Raw genomic sequence first — 22,807 nt, forward strand, 5'->3', positions numbered from 1 at the left:
GTTATTATTGTCATCTTACTCTTTCTCTTTGAAAAGACTTGTCTTCCAAAAAAATTGCATCACGAAGATGATCAAATTGTTCTTCTAGTCTCTGTTATCCGTATGTGGTAAGTAGGGTCACCATCTGCACTTTTGGGTTTCTAGCCCCCCTATGTCTGCCTTGGTGGTCCTGTCCAGTCTTACTGATAGCCAATGGTGAATGTGTCACTGCCCCGCAGCTTACTGAGGTATGATTGACACACAAAAACTATGTATGTTTAAGATGTACACGTGATGATTCAATAGACATAGACATTGTGATGGGATTACTACTGAGTCAAGCTAATGAACACATCCATCACCCAGCATGGTTACCCTTTGCATGTGTATGGTGAGGACACTTAATGTCCACCCTCTCAGCAAGTCTCAAGTATAACACTGCAGTACTATTAGCTATAATCACCATGCTAGATCCCCAGAACTTACCAGCTTACAACTGGAGGTTTGCATGCTTTGACAACATCTCCCCATTTCTCCCAGCGCCTGGCAACCACCAGTCTACCCCCTGCTTCTGTGAGTTCAGCTTTTTTCAGTTCCATGTATAAGGAAGACCATGTGGTATGCATCTTTTTGTGCCTGGGTGATTTTATTTAGCATACTGTCCTCTGGGTTCATCGAGGCTGGCACAAATGGCAGGCTTCCCTTCTTTTTCGTGGCCAAAAAGTATTCCATTGCGTAAATACATCACATTTTCTTTATCTGTTTGTCCATCAACAGTTACGTTATTTCCGTATCTTGGCTGTAGTGAAGGATGTGTCACTTCTGTAAGGCCTTCTGAAATCTTGGCACGCACCTGAGGATGCCCAGAAGTGCTCTGCAGACCCTTCGGTGGCGGGGACCCAGGCTTGGGCTGCCACTCTAGGCGGTGGTCCCCCTGCGAGCTTCCTCCTGTTTGTCCCAGGAGGTGACCAGACTCTGCCCTGACGCAGCTCTGTGGAGGTGGCCTCTTTCTCAGATGGGGTTTGAAAGACACACAGCCTTGTCTGGCAGGGCTCTGCATTTCAATTTCAAGGCTTTTATCTTTTCCAGCTTCCACTGTCTTTGAAAATAAACTCCTCTTTCTGCTGCTGAGAAGAGGTACCCTGGGGATATCTCGGCCTTCCCTTGGCTCGTTCTGGGCCCTGGTCTAGGAGGCAGCTCCGTGGCTCCTTCCTATGGCGGCTTGGTGGTCAGGCCATCGTTCTGGGTGACTCACTGCCTGATTTTAAACCAGTTCTGCTATTTCTTTTCTTTTTTTGCCCATCCGTTTTCTGTTGCTCTTGCTACAGAATGTTCTGGTATAGCTTCATAGACATAAACCTGCAGTGGTTGGAAGGGCCCTTGAGAAGACATGCCTGCTCTCTCTCCCTACCTTCCTGGTGGGATTGCATTTGACAGAGATCCTGGTCGTCCTTTGAAACCTCGAAGGGAGGCAGACTCCATCTGCATTCCGGCCAGGTGCTTCAGCCATGCCAGCTGCAATAAGACCCTTTCCTTCACCCACAGCTCCCCTCTCAGGAGACACTTATGCCCAATCAGAAACACCCTTTCATTCTCTTGACCTTCTGCCTTGCACTTTTATACATCTTGGGATTTGTTAGCGTCCTTCACCACCAACTTCCAGTTGGATGCCTTGTGGGCGTGAACCTGTGTTTCCCACGCTGCACCTGAATCTGTGCACGTCTTCCCCCTGGCCCTAACACCATCTCCCTGCATCCCCACCTCGCTTTCCTTAAAGACAGGGCCTCGCTCTGTGACCTAGGCTGGAGTGCAGTGGCGGGATCATAGCTCACTGCAACCTTGAACTCTGGGCTCAAGCAGTCCTCCCACCTTGGCCTCCCAAGCAGCTGGGACTACAGGCGCTCTGCCACAGACTCGTAACTGGCTACTCTGATTCTTTCCTGTCTGTTTCATCCTAGCAGTGTAGCTAATGGGATTAAAATTGACCACTTCACTCACCTGCTCAGACACCCTTCTGTGGCTCTTTGTCCCAAGAATGTAGTCTGCACCATGTCACGCCTTATGGGCCAGCCCAGCATGGGTCTCATGCCTTCCCTCTGGTCACAGTGCCACTTGCCCCATGATCTCACTAAGGTCTGGGGCATGGCATGCCCTCTCCCACCCCCAGGCCTGCTGCGCCTCTCTCTGGGCGTGCTCTCTGCCTCTTTTGCTCCTGCCCAACCATCAGATGGCTTTTCTGGTTCTCCTTCCCTGTGATGGGGTTCAGGACATGCAACCCTAAGATATTTTAAAGTAAAGGAATTTGAAAAGATGACAGAAGCAGGAAGGTCACTGTGACCTTCCCCTCACCCTTCTCCCTGTAGCAGGTCATAAAACCTCTGAAGGATTTTCCAACCTTCCCCTGATGCAGGTTACAGACCCTCAGGGGAGAGGCGCCGTCCCTCTGCCTGGAGGAAAGGAGCAGCCATGTCTCCCGACACAGGACACAAGAGAGGTGAAGAGACAGGCCTTGCTGAGTTCCTGGATGAACGGCCTTTCCATCATATGCTCTGCCCTGCCACATTTCTCCACCACTGTCCCTCAAACCTAGCATAAAAGTACTCAGATTTAACTATTTCTTCACATGTTCATTTTCTTATGAAGGCTTCCATGTCATGTAAAACTGCTATTCGGTAAACTTGTGTGCTTTTCTCTTTTTTTTTTTTTTTGAGACGGAGTTTCACTCTTGTTGCCCAGGCTGGAGTACAATGGTGCGATCTTGGCTCACCACAACCTCTGCCTCCCGGGTTCAAGCGATTCTCCTGCCTCAGCCTCCCGAGTAACGGGGATTACAGACGTGTACCACCACGCCTGGCTAATTGTGTATTTTTAGTAAAGACGAGGTTTCTCCATGTTGGTCAGGCTGGTCTCAAACTCCCGACCTCAGGTGATCCGCCTGCCTCGGCCTCCCAAAGTGTTGGGATTATAGGTGTGAGCCACCGTGCCTGGCCTCTCTTGTTAATCTGTCTGTTGTGATAGGGGCCTCAGCCATGAACCTAGGATGAGCAGAAGGAAAGATGTTTTTCCTCCCCTCCACCTGCCGGTCACTCTGGCCTCAGCCCTGGTCAACCCCTGTCCCCACTCTTACCACACTCATTGTCAAGGCCTGGTTGTAGTCCTTTGTATCTGTGGCTGTGAGCACAGGGCCTGGTATAGGGAATTTTAAAGATTTACATCGTTGCATATTTGCTGGCTGGCTGGCTAGGGATGGATGGATGAACAAGAATGAAGGAATTAATTGGTAGTGCCCTCAGGGAGCTATGCATGGGTGAAGGTGAGAGTGTGGTGTGTGGTTGGTGCTGTAGATTCTTAAAATGCCAGTTGGTTCCACATTATTTTGGGGACCTGGCAGGGCTTCTGGCAGAATTTGAGGCTGTGTGAATGGTCAAGGCTCCTGTCCTCAGGGAACAAAGTCATGACCTAGGTGCTGGTTCACACTCCTGCACCCCAGTGGCTAAGCCCAAAGTGTGGAGGAGCAGGGTCAGCCTGAATGCTGGTGAGTGTGGGCCAGGTGGGTAAAGCCAGGGATTCTTTCCTTTGTCTTTAGACAGCCATTCTTCTTTTCTTTTCCATTCTGTCTTTATGAGCATCATTAATGCCCACAGCAAATGAAAATATGTGCTCTAATACTCATGCCTTCTACATTTCAGCAAATACGGGGCCCTGCCACATTTTTATTCCATAGCCTTTGCTTATGTACACAAGTTAGTAAATAGAATCATAAAGAGAACGCTAATTCTTGAGCTCATTTACTGTTTCTGCTTAGCAAGGACGTAATAACTTACATTTTTATCTACACCTTAGATACCTCAGCTGGGTTCTCAAATATGGAAGTGTTTGAGAAAACATTTCTTTGCTTTTTTTTTTTCTTTTTGAGACAGGGTCTTGCTCTATTGCCCAGGCTGGAGTGCAGTGGTGCGATCTTGGCTCACTGCAACCTCCGCCTCCAGGGCTTAAGGGATCCTCCTACCTTAGCCTCCAGAGCAGCTGGGATTACAGGCATGCGTGACCATGCCCAGCTCATTTTAATTTTTTTTGTAGAGACAGGGTCTCACTATGTTGCTACTCTCAAACTCCTCAGCTCAAGCAATCTGCCTGCCTCAGCCTCCCAAAGTGTTGGCATTACAGGTGTGAGCCACCATGCCCGGCCCTTTTTATTGTTTAAAAAACTTTTTATTGCCTGGAGCGGTGGCTCACACCTGTAATCCCAGGACTTTGGGAGGCTGAGGTAGGTGGATCACTTGAGGTCAGCCTGGCCAACATGGTGAAACCCCATCTTTACTAAAAATACAAAAATTAGCCAGGTGTGGTGGCAGGTGCCTGTAATCCCAGCTACTCGGGAAGGTGAGACAGGAGAATCGCTTGAACCCAGCAAATGGAGGTTGTAGTGAGCTGAGATTGCACCACTGCACTCCAGCCTGGACGACAGAGCGACTCTGTCTCAAAAAGAACAAAAACAAAACAACCAAAAACAAACCTTTTTATTATGGACATTTCCCACATGTTCAAAAGTAGAGATAATAATGTAGTGGGCTCCCATGTGCCCATCATCCAGCTTCAGTGACTAGGGCGATTCATGTTTTAGCCGCAACTTCACCATCTCCTTCCTCTCCTGCTGGATTATTTTGAAGCAAATCCTAGGGATTATATTGTTTCATCTATAAATATTTTAGTACCTTGAAATGGTAAGGCTTTTGAAAAAAGACTAGCTTTGCCTTCATAGAAATAGATTCATAGACAATGTATTCTTTTGTTTGCCATTTTTCACTCAACATGTTTGTGAAATTCATTCATATAATTGCGGACATCAGTATTTTATTTTTTATTGCTGTATATTATTCTATATATTATAGAAACATTGATTTCTTAAAAATATAATCACATAACTACTTGGCCACCTAAATATACTGGCAATGCTTTTTAAATATTATCAGTGTTCAGATTTTCCTAGTTGTTTTGTGCATGTCAGGTTTCATTTGTCTGTTTACAATCAGTTTGTTCAAATCAGGATAAAATAATATTTCCAGTGTTTTAAAGATTGTATCCAGCCTGTTCAGAGAATATATATTAGGGAGCTTTATGTAAGAACAGCCATTTCCTTATTTGTTGGAAGTGGCTGGGCTTTTGGTCAAGCAACATAATGTGTGTAGGGATCGAGTTTTATGGGGAAGATGGATGGGTCTTCTGCTCCACTGAGTTAGGTCTAAGATGTGCCATCAAGGCTGGGCTGACCCTGTCCAGACTTGTTGGCACATCTTAGACTCAACTTTACCTAACTTGTCCTTTTCTCCTGCACTACAGAGTTCTGCCTTCTCCGAGGGAAGCAAGGTGGCTTTGAGAACAAGAAGAGAATTGACTCTGTCTACCTGGACCCACTGGTTTTTCAAGAGTCTGCATTCATAGACATGCCAGATGCTGCGCATGGGATATCTTCCCAGGATGGACCATTAAGTGTTTTAAAGCAAGGTATTGCCAGCAGGGCAGGAGTGGGCAGTTGAGGGCCAATTGAGCCCTGTATCCCAAGAGGTGGTGTGGCCTTCAGCATCAGTGACCCCTCAGTGACTCACGGAAAACATATGAGAAGAGAGGTGATGCCGCCGAGGCCCAGTCCACTCGGCAGGACTCACCTCGGTTGGATCTTAGGGAGCCCCAGGTTGTGGGTGCTGTATTTTAGGAAGCCGGGGGAGAATGACGCTCCATGGGGCAGGGGTCAGAGACTGAGGAGTGAGACAGTCAGGGGCTTGGCATCTTTCTTTCATTGTAAGCACAGAAGCCCTGTTGACTAGTAAGAATGGCTCATCAGCCGCAAGGATGGAGAACCCAAGTTTTGCATCTGTTTTGTTATATTCTGGGCTTCATTGTCAAGACAAGCAATGCTTTGTCAGCCTTGCAAAATGCTCTCTTGGAGGCTCTTTATCCACATGGCATGGACTGCATGGTGCCAAAGTGGAAGAGGGGCCATGCCCAGGATGTGCCTGCAGCAATTCCTTTTGCTTCTCACAGCGTATTGTGCTGGTTTCTTTTGTCGGGGGTGTGGGGGCGCAGCATATAGGAGGAGATGGGCAAGGAAAAGGGGAAACAAATAGGTGAGAGCTTAGCACAGAGAGCTAGGAACCGCTCAGTGTGCGCTCTGGCTTGGAGGGTAAGCACAGAAGCCCTGGTGACTACATCCATGGAGCTTTGATGAGTCCCAAACCAGGGTGCTTTTGTAGCAAAAATGTCCGTATTTGAAGAAATGACAACAAAGGCCCAATTTTAATATAAGGCTTTCCTATCTTGGCTTCCTTGAGATGGATAAGTGGGTGCAATTTTCAGCTGCCACTTAAAGGATTTTGTCATTGTGGGTTAGAACCACAGCACAGTGGCCCTGCAGCCACTGGGGAGCAGAAGGCAGTCCCGTGCTGCAGCTTCCTTCTGTCCTGCCCACAGGCCCACCCTTCGAGTTGGCCATTCTGGTCAGCAGGGGTGCAGTGGGAGCTGGGTGTGTGAATGGACCGACCAGGACAGCTTCTCTCTTCAGGCTGGGACTGGTAAAGACATAGTTGTGTGTATAGCAGAGTTTTGAAATATGGTGGTTACTGATGTTCTGTGTTCCTCTGCGTGGGGCTTTATACAACTGCTAGTTGGAATTGTCCATCCTCATGGGTGGTACCTTGATGTATTAGTGTGTATCCCTGCATATGAAACCTTTATCAAATCTTTAAAAATAAAATCTCCACTAGACTTAATTTACAGGAAGCCTCTGAGTATCTTAAAAACAAACAAACAAACAAAAAACCAAAAAAACAAAGGAAGAGAGATTCTAAGGGGAGAGGCCCCTAAGCATCCTGCAGAGGCAAGAGCTTCAGGGACTCAGTGCTCAGCTTGAGGACTCGTGAAGAAGCAAAGGATAGAAAAAGAAAAGAATAGCTGTGCTTGCCATGAAAATAGGGCGCCAGCCCCTTTAAAAATGGGCATTAAATATTAAAGCATAGAAAATCTGCAATGTACTACAGGAAAGGACATGAAAAATATGTATTTTGGAATTTGTATGGCTCTAAAGCATTGTAAAAGCACTGACTTTAGTAATTCAGCTTTGATAATTTACTTCCAGAGAAATCATGCTAAAGAGGAATTTAAATGACTTTTCCAGAAAATAATTGATTAGACTTAATTAATGTTTAGTGAGTCATCAGAGAAGAGTGAAGCTTGAAATACAAACTTGGCTTCTCTCTTTATCTCTCTCTCTCCTCCCTCCCTTTGGTTTTTGAAAAATATGCAGGGTGGCGTGTAACTTGATGTTTATTTCTGAGTTCCATGACTGACTATGCAGCTGGGAACATCCATGAAAGAACTGATGACGATTAGGTATAAAAAGCAGGAGTTGCTGTCCGACGTCGTGAGATGTGCATCACGGTCTTGAGACTTGGGTGTGCTTTGTTTTCACAGCGACCCCGCTCCTGGAGAGGAATTTCCATCCTTTTGTGGAGCTGCCTGAGCCACAACAGACAGGTTTAAATGACATCTTCCAGGCGGTCCTATTTGATGATGAACTACTCATGGTCCTGGAACCATTGGTGAGCCCTGAGGCATCTCAAGGCAGTGTCTTCACCGGGGTTTTCTGGAACAGGGGACAAGGCAGGATGGAATTGTGTTAAAGGTTCCCCCACCTCCTTTTCTCCCTACAGCTGTCTCTTTTCTGATTCTTGGGTCCTGCGTTTTCTAAGTGCAGACAGGTAGCTGGCATCGGGTAGAGGGAGGTGTTAGTTTCCTAGGGCTGCCTCAACAAACCTGAGGGCTTAAAAAACCAGAAATTTATTCTCTCATAGTTTTGGAGCCCAAAAGTCCAAAATCTAGGTGTCTGCAGGGCCACACTTCCCCCAGAGGATCTAGGAGAGAATTCTGCTGCCTTGTCTCCTCCAGCTGCGGACGGGGTCATGTGGTGGAATCTATAAAGTCAGCCTGTTCCATTAAGAACAGAGAAATAAACAGGCTTTTGCACTGTTCTGTTTTGCAGCAGAAGGATATCCTGGGGAGGGTGAAGTTCCTTAACTCTTAGTTGTACAAATGGTGAGAGTCACACAAGCTGCCAACCCTCCAGCCACCCAGATTCTGTGTCCTCCCTAAGGCTGAGGCTTTATAAACCTGATTTTTGACTATAGTTTTGTTTTTTGTTTTTTTGTTTTTCTATTATATTATGCAGGGAGTTTGAATAACTGATTTAATGCTTTATGATTTCCAGGGAAGTGTTCATATTATTTTTCCCTCTTGAAATTAGATTGTGCCGAAAGAGCCTGGGTATCAGTGATGGAACCTGTTATTGAAACAGTCCCACAGCCCAGGACATTTGCATTCTAGAGGGTGGGGAGCTCAGCTCCAGGGAGAACAGTGTTTCAACAAGCCCGTTGACTTCTACTTCCGAAAATAACTTCTTCCAAGAGGAAAATGTCAGGCCAGCACCCTGTGGAGAGAGCCTCAGCTGCTCTGTCAAATGCTGGAGAAGCAAGCTGCCCGGATGGTGGCGAGGGTGGGGTCAAGCTTTCAGATGATCAGATCTGGACACCAAGGCTGTGGGTGGTGCAGAATTGGCGGGGTGGTCCGAACTGGCTCTCCAGCAGGGTCGCCTCACTCCACAGCAGGCCCTGTGGGGACGGATGCAGCTGCCCCGTGCCTGGTGGGAATGTGACCGGGGGCTGGAGCACCTAGCTTAACGCATGAGAACCAAGACAAGATGATGTTTGTACATCGCCCTCCCCAGTTCTATGTGTAACCACTTGTTTCTGGTCCCTGGCACTACCCAACAGACCCTGCCCTGGAAGGTTCTATGCCACAGTTCCAGCAAGTAATGCCCCCAACCCTCGTGGGCCAGGTTCAGCTTACTGTCCTGTCAGTGAAATGTAGCCGCCAAGGATTAGCAATTTCAGAATGTAGAGAATTGCTGCGGGCCATACTTTCCTTGGGGGAAGGGGAAGGGGAAGGGCTGGGGCTTGTGTGTGCTGTGAGGAGGCCCCGGCTGTGGCGCTTGGTCTCCAGCTGTGTCATGACCATCCCCTTTCTTCTTCCCTGCCCTACAGTGTGATGACCTGGTCAGCGGCCTCTCACCCCCACTGGCGGTGCTGGGGGAGCTGAAGCCCCGGCAGCAGCAGGCCCTTGTGGCCTTCCTGCAGCTGGTGGGGTGCAGCTTACAGGGTGGGCGTCCAGGCCCCGAGGATGCGGGCAGCAAGCAGCTGTTTATGACAGCCTACTTCTTGGTCAGTGCCCTCGCAGGTAAGGAAAAAAGAAAATGAAAGAACTGGCTGCTGCTGCTTTAAAATGCTTTGCCTACTATCTATGCTTCTGGGGACACAGAGGTGGTAACTGGAAGATATGGTATATACAGGTCCCTCCCTTCTGGTACAGGGAGGGTAAGAGGTGGGAGGCTGATGGGAAACCACAGACTCGAGACTGAAGGAGGCCTTTCCATCCAGCACAAGCCTCCCTACTCTCCCGGAGGGCCCTTCTCCCTCCTCCCCCAGGGAAGGCCACAGTGGGTGCCCCCTTGCCTACAAAAGCAAGCATCTCCCTGACAGGCTGTTGTTCACTCCAGAGTCCCAGCAGAGCTGAGTGGCAGCGACTTTCATTTGACAACCGCTCTCCTCCAGCATTTCAGTCCTTCTGATCTTTGCAAACTTGTTATTCCCCACCCTGCGTGCTCCTGTCTGGGGCAAGGGGACTGTGGAGAGCATTCAACCATCCAGCGTACTAGGCTGGGAGGCAGAGCTGTGGCTGGGCCCAGATGTACAGCTTCTGCACTGGTCCTGAAATGGCCTCCCAGGGGAGCAGCCATCCAGTTATTGTGGAACAATCTCTGCCACCTCTGTACCACTCCCATCTGGAACTCGCCATGCCAGAGTGCCTGTCAGATGGGCATCCTTCACGAGGAAGCTGGGCTTCCTGTTCCCTCTCAGAAAAGCCAGTTGTGGCAAACCGGTCCCCACAGCTTCCCTTCATGTTGACACTAGTCAGGACACTTAGTTTCTGATACATTCAGGGTTCCTCCCCAGCACCACACAGAAACAGACCCAGTAATCTTCGAGAATGCCTCTCCCAACTCTATGTGCTGATAAATATATGCTCTGTCTTATTCCAACTCATGGATAAATATAGTTTTGACTGGTAAACTGAAACAGGACATAAGACAGAGCCCTGTGGAACTCCACTAGAGACTTTCTCCCAATGTTAACATCCGGGTATTAGAGTCTTTCAGAACAGGCATTCTGTCAGGAGCTAATACACAGGCCAGAGTTCTCCAACTTGTGGGAGGCCTTTTCTTCATATACCCCATTACTTATTGCAGCATTTCTATCAATCGATAGCCTGGATCAGTGATGCCAAGTAGGTAACACAGGGCCAGCATCATGAAAGCACCAGTCCCCTTCTACTTGAGCCTAGACACAGCATCAAATTCTCTGCAACTGGCTGGGTGTGGTGGCCCCCATCTGTAATCCTAGCGTTTTGGGAGGCTGAGTTGAGAGGATCACTTGAGCCCAGGAGTTCAAGACCAGCCTAGGGAACGTGGCAAGACCTCATCTGTACAAGAAATAAATTAGCCAGGCATGGTGGTGTGTACCTCTATAGTCCCAGCTACCTGAGAGGCTGTGGAGGATCGCTTGAGCCCAGGAATTCAAGGCTGCAGTGAACTATGGACGCCATTGCAGTCCAGCTTGAAAAAAAAAATCTCTGCAAGCTTGCACACAGGCAGCAGGCCATTCAGTTGACACATAATGTGAGACTGACTTGCTGTTTCTGAATTGGAAACTCAGAGGTAGTGAAATCTTTAGGTGCAGCTGGCAGTCTCTAAATTTTTCAACCAATCCTGCCCTTTATTTTTCTGAACTGTGATCTCATTTATATGTCAGTCCCAGCGGAGGCCAGGTTGGCATAAAGCCCTTCCATTTGTGCTCTTGCTAATCCTCAGCCCTTCTGAGTTGATTTTTTTTCCTCTTAATATAATCTTCTCTCCTTAAAAACTGAGGAAAGTGCTGGAATAGAAAATGGGGTCTTCATAGGTCCTCACACCAGTTTCTGGCTAATAGCTGTTTTCAGCACTTCATTCCCACATGTGACCTGTCTCCTGGGAAGCTTCCTCCACTATTTTGTAACCTTAAGCAAGTCAAAAGGTCTCAACTCCTTGGACTCTATTTGTAAAATCGAATTGGTATATGGAAGAGCAATCAAAATAATTTCAGTTCAAGAAACATTTAACAAGCTTATACTATGTTTTAGGTAGTGCTAGGTAAATATCAAGTCTTGGCCCTCCAGGAAATCAGAGTCAAATAGTAAAATTAGTGGGTAAGCTCGGTAATTTTTATGCTGTTCTTTCATTCCTGTGCCCCTAGCACCTAGTGTACCACACTCAAGATAGCGGCTAAATGGGTAATATGGGACTCAGGTATTTCCAAGAATAAGAGATGAGGATGACGGTTACTTGGGTCCCAGGAGCCACCCTGGAAAGTGAAGGCAGGGCAGTAATGGCAGATGAGATGGCTGGGGACAGAGGCTCAGCTGGATACGCTAGGCCACATAGACTTTCCATCTTCATCTTCCTGCTTTGGGGTAAGAGACTACTTGAGAAACTGTGGATCTTCTCTTCAGAGAAATGCATACACATTTGAATACCACATTAGGTTCTCTGGAAGAAGCATCCCCCTGGCTGCTGCCCCACCCCCTTAATAGCCTACACTCTTTCTTGAGAATGAGCCATGTTCTGTTGTACTCTCTGGGTCACACCTCAACAACACACTGCCTTTTACAAATAAGGCTGCTAATACATGGCAGGAACAACTGAGTTCCTAACCAGTCCCTCGGCTACCTGATTCAGCAGGTGACTAATTCTTTTTTGCCTTTTCAGCTCAAAGCTTGTACCCCCAAGGGATTGTGGTCCTTTTGGGAACTGCATCTGTGTTTTCCCTGGGAGGTGTTTAATATCCACTTTGAATAACACTGACCTGGCATTCCCTTCCCTGGGGCTTGGCAAGGGCCCTTCTGGTACAGCCCCTAGCCTGGCACAACTCTGCTCCAACCTTTCTGCTGTTGCTGCTCCTGGCCTCAGGCCACACTGCATTGATCAAGCTACACTGCATTTTCCTCCCCAAAATGATTGGTGATGGGGTAGAGCCCTTTATAGTATACACAGTATTCTGACATACGCAAAAACAAAACAACTATGGTAAATGAGGAAACTGAGGCTGAGAGAGGTGTACCTGAGGCTGCAGCCTGAATGCGTGGAGGGTCTCAAACGTCACCCTTCTGTCACCAGATGGCAGGGTCTACTTTTCCATGCTGATTCCTTTCCTTCCCCCAGAGTCTGGGCAGTTCTTTCCATTTGGTAAATCGAATGTCAAGGAGTATCCTCTGTGGAATGCAGAGCTGGCAGTTCGGTTCCTACATCTGTTTTCTACAAGGTCTTTGCTGCCCATTTAGCACCATGCATTCACTTACTCAACAACTGCTGAGTACCTCCCCTGCCTGGCTGCCGGGAAAGTACTAAAATATAAGTTAGGTGCCATCCAGGGGCTGGCTCTGTTCCCATGGATTTGTTTTTTTGGACTGTGACTGTGATTTTTGTCTCCTGCAGAAATGCCAGATAATGCAGCAGCTCTGCTGGGCACTTGCTGCAAACTCCAGATCATTCCTACACTGTGCCACTTGGTAAGTAACCTCCCAGATGGGACCTTAGAATGGATAGGAATGGGGAAATGATGAGGGGGTAGACATCCAACAGCCAATAAAACACCTCTAGGACTTATCCACAACAGCTCTTCAAGATAGATTAAGTAAGTATTGTTATTAACCCCATTTTTATACACATCCCACCCCATGGGAAGACTAAGACCCAGAGGGAAATGATTTGTCCAAATAACTTGTTAGCAGGTCCAGGACTTCATCCTTGTCTTTAGACTCCAACTCTTATACTTTTCCCATTGTTTGGAGAGAATTTTGGCCAAGGTTTGGTGTTACATTACAATAAAAGGGCCTGACACCATATTATTTGCAATGGCAGTTTTGTGCTGAGACTGGTTTGATTGAGCTCTGCAGCAGATTTGCCAGGGAGGTATCCAGGACTGATCTGTCCCAGGGAGACATAGTTTCTTTCATCCACTTTTAGGAATATCGTTAGCTTGGTGCCCTCTGGAAATGTCATTGTAAGAGCACAAGTTAGGTAATGATGAGCTTAGCCCTAGAGAGTCAAAATTAAGCTTTTCCTTTTTAAATTATAGATTGAGCCATTAGTAGAAAGAACCACCAATAGGTTGCCCTGAAGCCACCCTGAGGGGGCAGCTAGTCCTGTGTAGCTTTTGCAGATGTTGCTCAGCCTGAGGCAGAGGAGCTGAGCACACATGGTCTGATTATTTTAAGGCCTAATTACTAAAGTCCAAGGCCAACCTGCTATGTTGGCCCAAAGGATCATCTCTCAGAGCTCTGCTGTCAGATCTGGGAAGCAGATATTGGGGCAGACTGCCTAGACAGGACCCTGACATTTGGTATACATCTACTCTGGGAACACCGAGTAATGTAGTTGGTGCCTTTGTGCACAGCAAAGACATTAGAAGACTATGCAGCATGGCATCATTCCAAGGAGCAGATCAGGTATCACTCATCTGCTCCTTGGAACATAGGAGCAGAGGAACCTGCATTCTTGTACACTGACTGCAAAAATGGAACTACTTGAAAATGTGCCAGCACGTGTGTCCTGGGCCAGCTGAGGGTAAAGGCTGGTGGTACAGTCTGGTTATGGAAACAATACGTGCCATTATTCTAATTGTATGCAATGATGAGCAAAACAACAGCTCTGCTTTCAGATCTCAGCTCCTCTTGCAGCAACTGAGTGCTCAGCATTTACTAAGTTAGTCCTTCCCAAGTATTTACAGACTCATCAACTGCAACTGAAGCAGATAAAAAGAAAATCCTGCCAAGCCCATGTTATCTAACCCCTTCTGTGACAAACTCACACTTAGCTGTCCTCCTCCCTGCAGATCAGCTCTAGGACATTTGTATTACCCCCAAGTTCTGCTCTGTTGGTGTTCTAAGAGCAGCAGCCAGAACACATTCGGAGTTCAGAATGGAAGGTATTCTGCTTCTGCACATTCTGCCTTTTGGCAGCTGCTCAACATAGTCAAAGACCTCCTTTTTCTGTAAAGACCTTCCTGGGTATCTTCACATACCTCCCCTCAGATTTGCAATAGCTCTATTTAAGACATCGAGGTGTCTGCCTCCTGAAGGAATTTGAGCAACATGTTTCTTTAAGGGATTTACTTAAAAGAGAGCACAAAATCCATCTGCAGCCCTGTCTTTTCTCGTCTAGTAGCCAGGGTAACTTTGAGAGGCTTTCTGAAGGGCTTTTGGGAGTACAGTGCCAGATACACTAACACATTTCCAAGAACTGGTGAAAGAGTGAGTTAGAATCAATAGAGAATGTTAACTTCACTCCACCACCCTCTGGGTCACTGTTTCCCTCTTATACCTAGAAATGCCTATGGGCAAAGGGGGTGGTGGATATTTAGAGAAGAAAGCCGAATGCTGCGCAGCTCTCATCCGCCAGGTGGTAAGGATGAGGTGGTAAGGTAACTGCCATGCTGTTGACAGTCTCCAGCCTGCGCCAGTGGGGCTCCTCCTTACATCACGGGGGTGTGATGCTGTGCGTAAAGAGCAGGTATAATCTACTCTCTAAAGCACAACTGATAGTTTGCAGTCTGAGCCTAATGGTAACGTTAAGCCTGTGGTTACACTGTGTGAGTTGTATTTGGCGAATCTACAAGGTTCGTGAGGCTGATTTTGATAATAAACACACAAGTACTCTTACATTCCAGTGAGTGCTACCCTTCAGTCTACCTGGACAAGCTGCATGACTTTCAGGATAGTCACCACTGCTCAGTACATTTCTGGAATTTTTTCTTTTGGATTCCCTTCAGATTTCTTAAAATTCAGGCAAACTTTCTAGGCTTATTTCATTTTTAATTTAAAATTTTACTACTTACATTATTAATCAGATCTTGAATGCCTATTTCAAAATGAAATCTACTGGTAAATTTGTAATTGCTGAAGATTTTTACAAAAGTATTACGGGTACAGATCAAGACCCTAAAAAGCAAATCAAATATTTCAAGTATGTGTTGAGCAGTGGAATTAGAGCAGCATCCAAAGTGACCTCGGTGAAGAACACATTGAGTGTCTGTGTTGTAGGCACAGCAGACAAGGTCCCTGATCTCAGGAGCAGCTTAGGGTTCAATAAGGGAAGGTGACTAAACACTATCAAGCAGATTACTTCAGATATAGTAAGTTTATGGATATAACATAATGGAGTAACAGAAGGCTGAGTTCTGGGGCTGGGGGTAGACAGATGGAAAGGGATTGGGAAAGGCCCTCGATGTGGCATTTCAGCTGACAACTGAGTGATGAGAAGGGGAGATCAATAGGGAAATTTGGAAGAAGGAATAACAAGGGAAAAGGTTCTTGAGGCAGGAAGATAATTAAACTAAACTATGGTACCCTACCTTTGAGTTCATGCAAATATATAAGAAAGTTCTAATATCTTCAGTAAAACAAAAACTAAGCATACTGCGTATATGAGCAAAGTACATTCTAACCTTTCTAATGTACTGGAGTTAATGGGACTAGTAGAGTTTGGAGAGTAGGGATTCAGACAGAGGACACTAGAAAAATTGGATAGAATCAGGCCTGAGGTCCTGGCCTGGATTAAATATATCATGTTACACCTCAAGGGTTTTCCTGCTCTATTTGGGGAATTTAAAAAACGACATAGTTGGCCAGGCGTGGTGGCTCATGTCTGTAATCCCAGCACTTTGGGAGGCCGAGGTGGGCAGATCACCTGAGGTTAGGAGTTTGAGACCAGCCTGGCAGCCTGGCCAACACGGTGAAACCCCGTCTCTACTAAAAATACAAAAATTAGCTGGGCATGGTGGTGCACACCTGTAGTTCCAGCTACTTGGGAGGCTAAGGCAAAAGAATCGCTTGAACCTGGGAGCTGGAGGTTGCGGTGAGCCGAGATCACGCCACTGCACTCCAGCCTGGATGACAGAGCAAGACTCCATCTCAAAAAGTTTTTTCCCCCAGAATTACCTACAAGTGCATTACTATCCAATGTGGATTTTTTAGAACATTTTTAAAGTGAATTTGTTTAAATGTGTCATTTCAGCTTCGTGCTCTGTCTGATGATGGAGTATCTGATCTTGAAGATCCAACCTTGGCTCCCCTGAAAGATACAGAAAGGTTTGGGATCGTGCAGCGCTTGTTTGCCTCAGCTGACATTAGCCTGGAGAGACTGAAGTCATCTGTGAAAGCTGTCATTCTGAAGGACTCTAAAGTCTTCCCACTGCTTCTTTGTATAACCCTGAATGGACTCTGTGCTTTAGGCAGAGAACATTCATGATGTCATATGTGAACTAGAAGTACGTGTTACTGGCCAAGGCTATTTTTCGGAATTGTTAAAGGTCATATGCACATTAAAAGTTGACCAATGAAATGAATTTACATAACAGTTTAAGAAGTGGTGACATTTTGCATTATGAATGACCTGACTTTTAGCCACCAGGTACTCTTTAAACAGTTTTCCTTATCAGAGGCCCTCCTGTACTGGTGACCCAGCATCTGAGTTAGGTTCCAGCACGTAAAGAGCTGGGAGGGCGGAGAATTCTTAGCATACATTCAGACATTTTTTCTGCACAATAATAAGTCCATCTGTCACTTGCATTCCAGTTTTTGTTATATAGAAAGAGTCTGACCCTTTAATCTAAAAGTTCTTTTTACATTGTGAATGCTGTGGGAAGGCAATTTCTCTGCACACAAGAGGCTATGTTTTGGATGTGACGTATGTTATTTGATCACTGAAAACGAACTGTAAATGCTCCTATATTCCTCTGCTGAACAAAATTAAACTTTAAAAAATCTAATAGTAACACACCCCTGCTTGGGACCCTAGCTATATGCATTTTATATGACCTTGCCATGCTTCAGTGAACATACTAATTCTATGTCTAGCACATGTTGATTTCCTATGAATTCTGGGTATTCTATTAAAGGAAACTTTGAACTATGTCTATTTTGCTTTTTATTCTGTTTCGATGTTCTTCTATAAATAGCTTGGACTGGCTCCCTGTGTCCCTGATTCCAAAGACAGGATCTGAGCCACTGGGGATGAGGGGTAGCAGTTGTTGGAAACATATCATACAGCACCTATTCTTTTTTCCCTGCAACATCATCCACTTATTCCCTTTCTTCTCTTCAGATTTTAATGAAGGTTAACAAGGAAGAATAAAGCAAATAACCCTTTCGTCACTACTAAAAATAGACTCTTTATGGAAATGCTTATATGTTGGGGGAGAGGCTATAAAATGGCACATGGTGGCAGCAGCTATACAGAAATAAGCCTTATATACAAACTGGAAAGGAATATGCAAAAGTGAAAGCAGTTGTGCTAAAATGGTGGCACTATACCAGCCTTTTGTCTGGTTTTCTGAAATAAGTAAAAAGAACAAACTGGAAACAGAAGGTATAATATGAATCTACTTGTGTAAAAAGATAGATGTATACATGTTATCAATATGCATGGAAAATTTCATTTAAAGAGTTCACACGAAATCTAACTGTGGCTCCTTTGGGGAGAAAGAAACTTAGAGGTTGAGACAAGAGGCAGAGGAAGATTTTTTAGCTTTCTATTCCTGCTAGAATTCTGTATGTCTTATCCTCCAAATTAAAAAACAGATGAAAATAAAAGACTTCAGATTGAAAGAAGCCATCCCAGCAAGCACCAAAAGTCTGGGTTACATCAAACAATCAGGAATCTAGCTGTTTCACAATTGTTCTAAGACCAGCCAGTTGACATGCTGGATTGTGTTTTAAGAACTAGCTATTAAAAAGGAGGTAGCTTTATGCTACTACAGTTGTTCCCAGCCTGAGGTTACTGCCAGGCATCTTAGCAGACACCTGTAGAGATGTGGGTGCAGCAAGGCTAGGTGTGCTTGCAGTGAGGTGGAACTGGGCCTCCAAAGGTTTAAAAAAGATTTAATGAGGAAGTTGGAGATACCATCTTTGGAGGTTTCTAACTAGATAGTATCTCCAACTTCCTCATTAAATCTTTTTTAAAAGGTGCCCCTATTGACATCAAGAACCATACTTCTTTTTCATAATTAAGATTTGCAAACAAGTCTATTAGCTCAGGTCATCTGGAAAACAGTAAATAAAAGGAATACTTCCTAGAATAGCACAAGACAGCCCCCTTAATTCTGATATTTCCATTCATAAGAGGACCACTTCTCTTTCATAAATGGATGAAAGGAGTACCACTGACATAGCTAATGTTGGTCCATTAATGACTCCTCACAGATGTCCAAGACCTAGTCCCTGGAACCTGTATGTTATTTTACATGGCAGAAAGGGACTTGGCAAATGCTTTTAAAGTTATGGACCTGACATGGACACATTATCCTGGATTATGTCGGTGGGCCCTTAAAGGAAAGAAGGCAGAAGAGGCAGTGAGGGAGACTTGGCTCAAGAAAACGTAGGAAAGGTGAGGCCAGTAGAAAGAATCTATGTGCTGGCCAGGTGCGGTGGCCTATAATCACGCCTGTAATCCCAGCACTCTGGGAGGCCGAGGCAGGCAGATCACGAGGTCAAGAGATTGAGCCCATCCTGGCCAACATGGTGAAACCCCGTCTCTACTAAAAATACAAAAAAAAAAAAAAAAATTAGCTGGGTGTGGTGGCGCATGCCTGTAATCCCAGCTACTCAGGAGGCTACGGTAGGAGAATCACTTGAACCCAGGAGGCAGAGGTTGCAGTGAGCCGAGATCGCGCCATTGCACTCCAGCCTGGGCAACAACAGCAAAACTCCATCTCAAAAAAAAAAGAAAAAAAGAAAGAATCTATGTGCTGCTGCTGGCTCTGAAGATGGAAGGGACTAGAGAAAGAGAAGAGCGCAGTCCCTCTGACAGCCAGCAAGGAAACAGGGACCACAGTCCTATAGCTGCATGGAAATGAAGTCAGCCAACAACCCGCACAAGCCTGACGCAGGTTCTTCCTCAGATCTCCAGGTAAGAACCCCAACAGGCCCCGGCCAACACCCCGATTTTAGCTTGGTGATATCTGTGTTGGACTTCAGACCTACAGAAGAGATAATAAATTTGTGTTCTCTTAAGCTGGTAAATTTGTAGTTGTGATGGAAAACTAAGGTAGTATAAGATGGAAGAATGAAGAAGATAACATCTAATTCCTCTGGAGACATCAGAGATACACTGTACTAGCAATTTCTTAAGTATGAGGTAGGTAATCCTGGAAATTAGCTTGGGCAAGAGTTGCAAAGGGCCCTGTCTGGAAGGAGGCTTCCTGCACGCACCCAGCGCCACACCTCTGTCTCTCTTGTCAGCCTGGTGGGCCCAAGTCCCCTCTCACTGCAGGCTGCAGTACTGAGCTGTGTGCCAGAGTGGGTCGGTCCATTCTCTTTCTCACCAGGGTTTCTTTCATTCCTGGCTAGCTGGGAAGTGGTCAAGAGTATTCCATGCCATCTCAGCACAGAAGCCTTGTTTTCTTGGTCCTATATTTTAACCTTCCCCAACACTGAAATTCTTTCCTTGAGTGTGTCTTTGAAAACCACCAAATCGGACTGTGATAGAGAAAACAATGATTAGGGCTTCTGCTGTAGAGGCAAGTGATCAATTTATTTATTTAGGTGGGAAACACTAAATGACTTTAGGGGCTTTTTACAAAGACTCTTATCAATTAAAAGAAATTACCTGCAGAAGACTGAAGCTGGACCGCTTCCTTACACCACATCAACTCAGGGTGGATTAAAGACTTAAATGCTAAACCCAAAACTATAAAAACCCTGGAAGACAACCTTGGCAATACCATCCTGGACATAGGAACAGGTAAAGATTTCATGACAAAGACACCAAAAGCAATGGCAACAAAAGCAAACATTGATAAGTGAGATCTAATTAAACTTAAGAGCTTCTCCACAGCAAAAGAAACTATGAACAGAGTAAACAGCCTACAGAATGGGAAAAAATATTTGCAAACTATGCATCTGACAAAGGTCTAATATCCAGCATCTATAAGGAACTTAAATTTACAAGAGAAAAACAACTCCCCCCACTTAAAAAGTGGGCAAAGGACATGAACAGATACTTCTCAAAAGAAGACGTGTGTGTGGCCAACAACCACATGTAGAATAGCTCAATATCACTGATCATTAGAGAAATACAAATCAAAATCACAATGAGATGCCGTCTCACACCAGTCAGAATGGCTATTATTAAAAAGTCAAAAACTATCAGATGCTGGCATGGTTGTAGAGAAAAGGGAACACTCATACCTTGTTGGTGGGAGTGTATATTAGTTCAACTATTGTAGAAAGCAGTACGGAGATTCCTCAAAGAGCTAAAAGCAGAACTACCATTTGACCCAGCAATCCCATTACTGGGTATATACCCAGAGGAATATACATCTTCCTACCATAAAGACATGCATGCAAATGTTCACTGCAGCACTATTCACAACAGCAAAGACACAAATCAACCTAAATGCCCATCAATGACAGATTGGATAAAGAAAATATGAGATATATACATACACCATGGAATACCATGCAGCCATAAAAAAGAATGAGATCATGTCTTTTGCAGGAACATGGATGGAGATGGAGGCCATTATCCTTAGCAAATTAACACAGGAACAGAAAATCAAATACTGCATGTTCTCACTTCTAAGTGGGAGCTAAATGATAGTATCTTATAAATACAAAGAAGGAAACAACAGACACTGGGTCTACTTGAGTGGGGAGGGTGGGAGGAGGGAGAGGAGCAGAAGAGATAACTATTGGGTACCAGGCTCAGTATCTAGATGACGAAATAATATGTACAATAAACCCCTGTGACACGTGTTTAACTATGTAACAAAACCTTCACATGTGCCCCCAAACCTAAAAGTTAAAAAATGCAAACAGTTAAAAAAAATTATCAAAGCTAATCAGATATCCTCCATTATTATCTCTAAACCTTAGTTCTACCTATAAATGAAACACTTTTTTCCAATAGTAAATATTTCTTTATATATACAAAAATATTTTACCAGGAGTATATAATCTCACAGATTAGACATTTCAATAATTTTTGTTTTGGACAGCACAGGGAAATATGTGAAAAGATTTATAGGGACAGTTTCTGAAAAATCAATACTTAATTGTACTACAGGAAAATTTTATTTATACACCAGCAATAATGTTTCTTTTATACAGAAACTAATAATACAATTACCTGGAAAGCAGTAGCAATTAATTTTTCTTTTTAAACTTCTTAATCAGAAACTTTAAGCAGCTTGTTCAGCTTTGATTTTCAGATTGCTAACAAGCATTCTGCCCTTCCTTTTTTTTTTAAAAGATTCTCTTCTACAGTTACTTCAAAAACTAGAGGTTTAAAAAAGCATGTGTCTTGTGTTCAAATAAAAGATTTACCAAAACGAACTGGCGTGGGGGGAAAAGGAAGAATAAAAAATTGCCACAGCAAGGTTTTCACATCAAATACTCACCATAGGCTCCAACAGAGCTCAACATAACACGGAGAAATTGCACTTGTTGCTGAATACTAGTGCTCATTCTTCTACAACAGAGTCCAACATATCACTTCTTTAAAAAAAAATCAGTGTTACTGAAGAGACAGGAGCCAGTCAGCAGTTCTTTTTAAAAGAGGATACGGAGACATAAGAAGTATTTTTATTGTATTTCAAATACAGATGTAGCTAGGCTATGCCTGAAATCTGGTTCTACCTGAAAAGATGGAGGCAGTTCTCATTTGGACCATGTTTACCTGGACAAGCTTCATGTCTTTAACGCAATGTTACTTACACTACTGTCCACCTCTCCTATTTAAGAATAAGATGAAAACCACATATTTTAACTGGTAATGACTTCTGGTTTAATGTCGGTAATTTACAGCTGATGAGTTTTTACATCAGATGAGTATACTTTTTTCCTGTTTAAGTCAGTTAATTAGGCTTCCTCCAAGCTCCCAGGCTACTTTGATAGGAGGAGAGCCAAATTTCATATATGACCTGTCATATTTATGTATGTTCCTTCTCCTGGCTTGCTGTTGGCTGAAGTACAATAAAGACATCTATTTCCAATTTTAAGACCTTTTTGGCTTCTGTGGTAGCAACACCACCTATTTCATAAGATTCAAAGACAGCTGCTTTACAAGCAGTAAATCACTCAATCTTCTGATTTTATTAGTGGCATTTACCTTAACTATATATATGTTCATTCCATTTACATTGGACATTAGAAAACAGTAAGAGCCAGTAGGAGGGGAAAAAAAGAAAAAAGGAAGAGAACTATTCCTTCTGATCGACTTTTGTATGTGGAGATAAGTCAAATTTATCACACCACTGCATTATCAGCCAATGACTGAGAAGCAATTAGAAAGTAATAACTAAAGTGGATTCATATCTGGATTTTGAGATTCACAAACTAAGACCTCACTGTGAATGTTTCTTTCTATAAAGAAATAGATGCCTTTTTAAATTAATGGTATGGGTAAAACAATAGGGCTGCAGTGATTTCAGGTATAAGGATAAAGTAGGACAGTTTTCAGGGGCAAAGATCAGACAGAGTCTTCTGGTGTAACCGAGTACTGGATTGCTTGCTTACATTTTGTTTGATTTGTGAGTGGTCTGGTTGGCAGCAAGGATTTGCTAAGGGTTTGGATTTAGTATGGGATTATAAGCTAAAAGGGACTTTCTGATTAGGACTAAGAGCAGAACAG

General features: G+C 44.6%; 1 protein-coding gene across 2 annotated transcripts in view; it reads left to right on the plus strand.

Annotated features, from left to right (window-relative positions):
• Positions 1 to 17,091, plus strand: part of GSDME (gasdermin E) — a 61,590-nt gene extending 44,499 nt beyond the window's left edge. For both annotated transcript variants that reach the window (XM_054494346.2, XM_054494345.2), the window contains exons 6-10: positions 5,320 to 5,484; positions 7,447 to 7,574; positions 9,072 to 9,264; positions 12,614 to 12,687; positions 16,193 to 17,091. In XM_054494346.2, the coding sequence (XP_054350321.1) occupies positions 5,320 to 5,484; positions 7,447 to 7,574; positions 9,072 to 9,264; positions 12,614 to 12,687; positions 16,193 to 16,426 (794 nt within the window). In that variant the 3' untranslated portion in view covers positions 16,427 to 17,091. The remainder of the gene's footprint in view (positions 1 to 5,319; positions 5,485 to 7,446; positions 7,575 to 9,071; positions 9,265 to 12,613; positions 12,688 to 16,192) is intronic.
• The last annotated feature ends 5,716 nt before the right edge of the window (positions 17,092 to 22,807 follow it).

Source organism: Pongo pygmaeus, chromosome 6, assembly GCF_028885625.2.
Source record: "Pongo pygmaeus isolate AG05252 chromosome 6, NHGRI_mPonPyg2-v2.0_pri, whole genome shotgun sequence".
In the NCBI taxonomy this organism is placed as follows: Eukaryota; Metazoa; Chordata; class Mammalia; order Primates; family Hominidae; genus Pongo; species Pongo pygmaeus.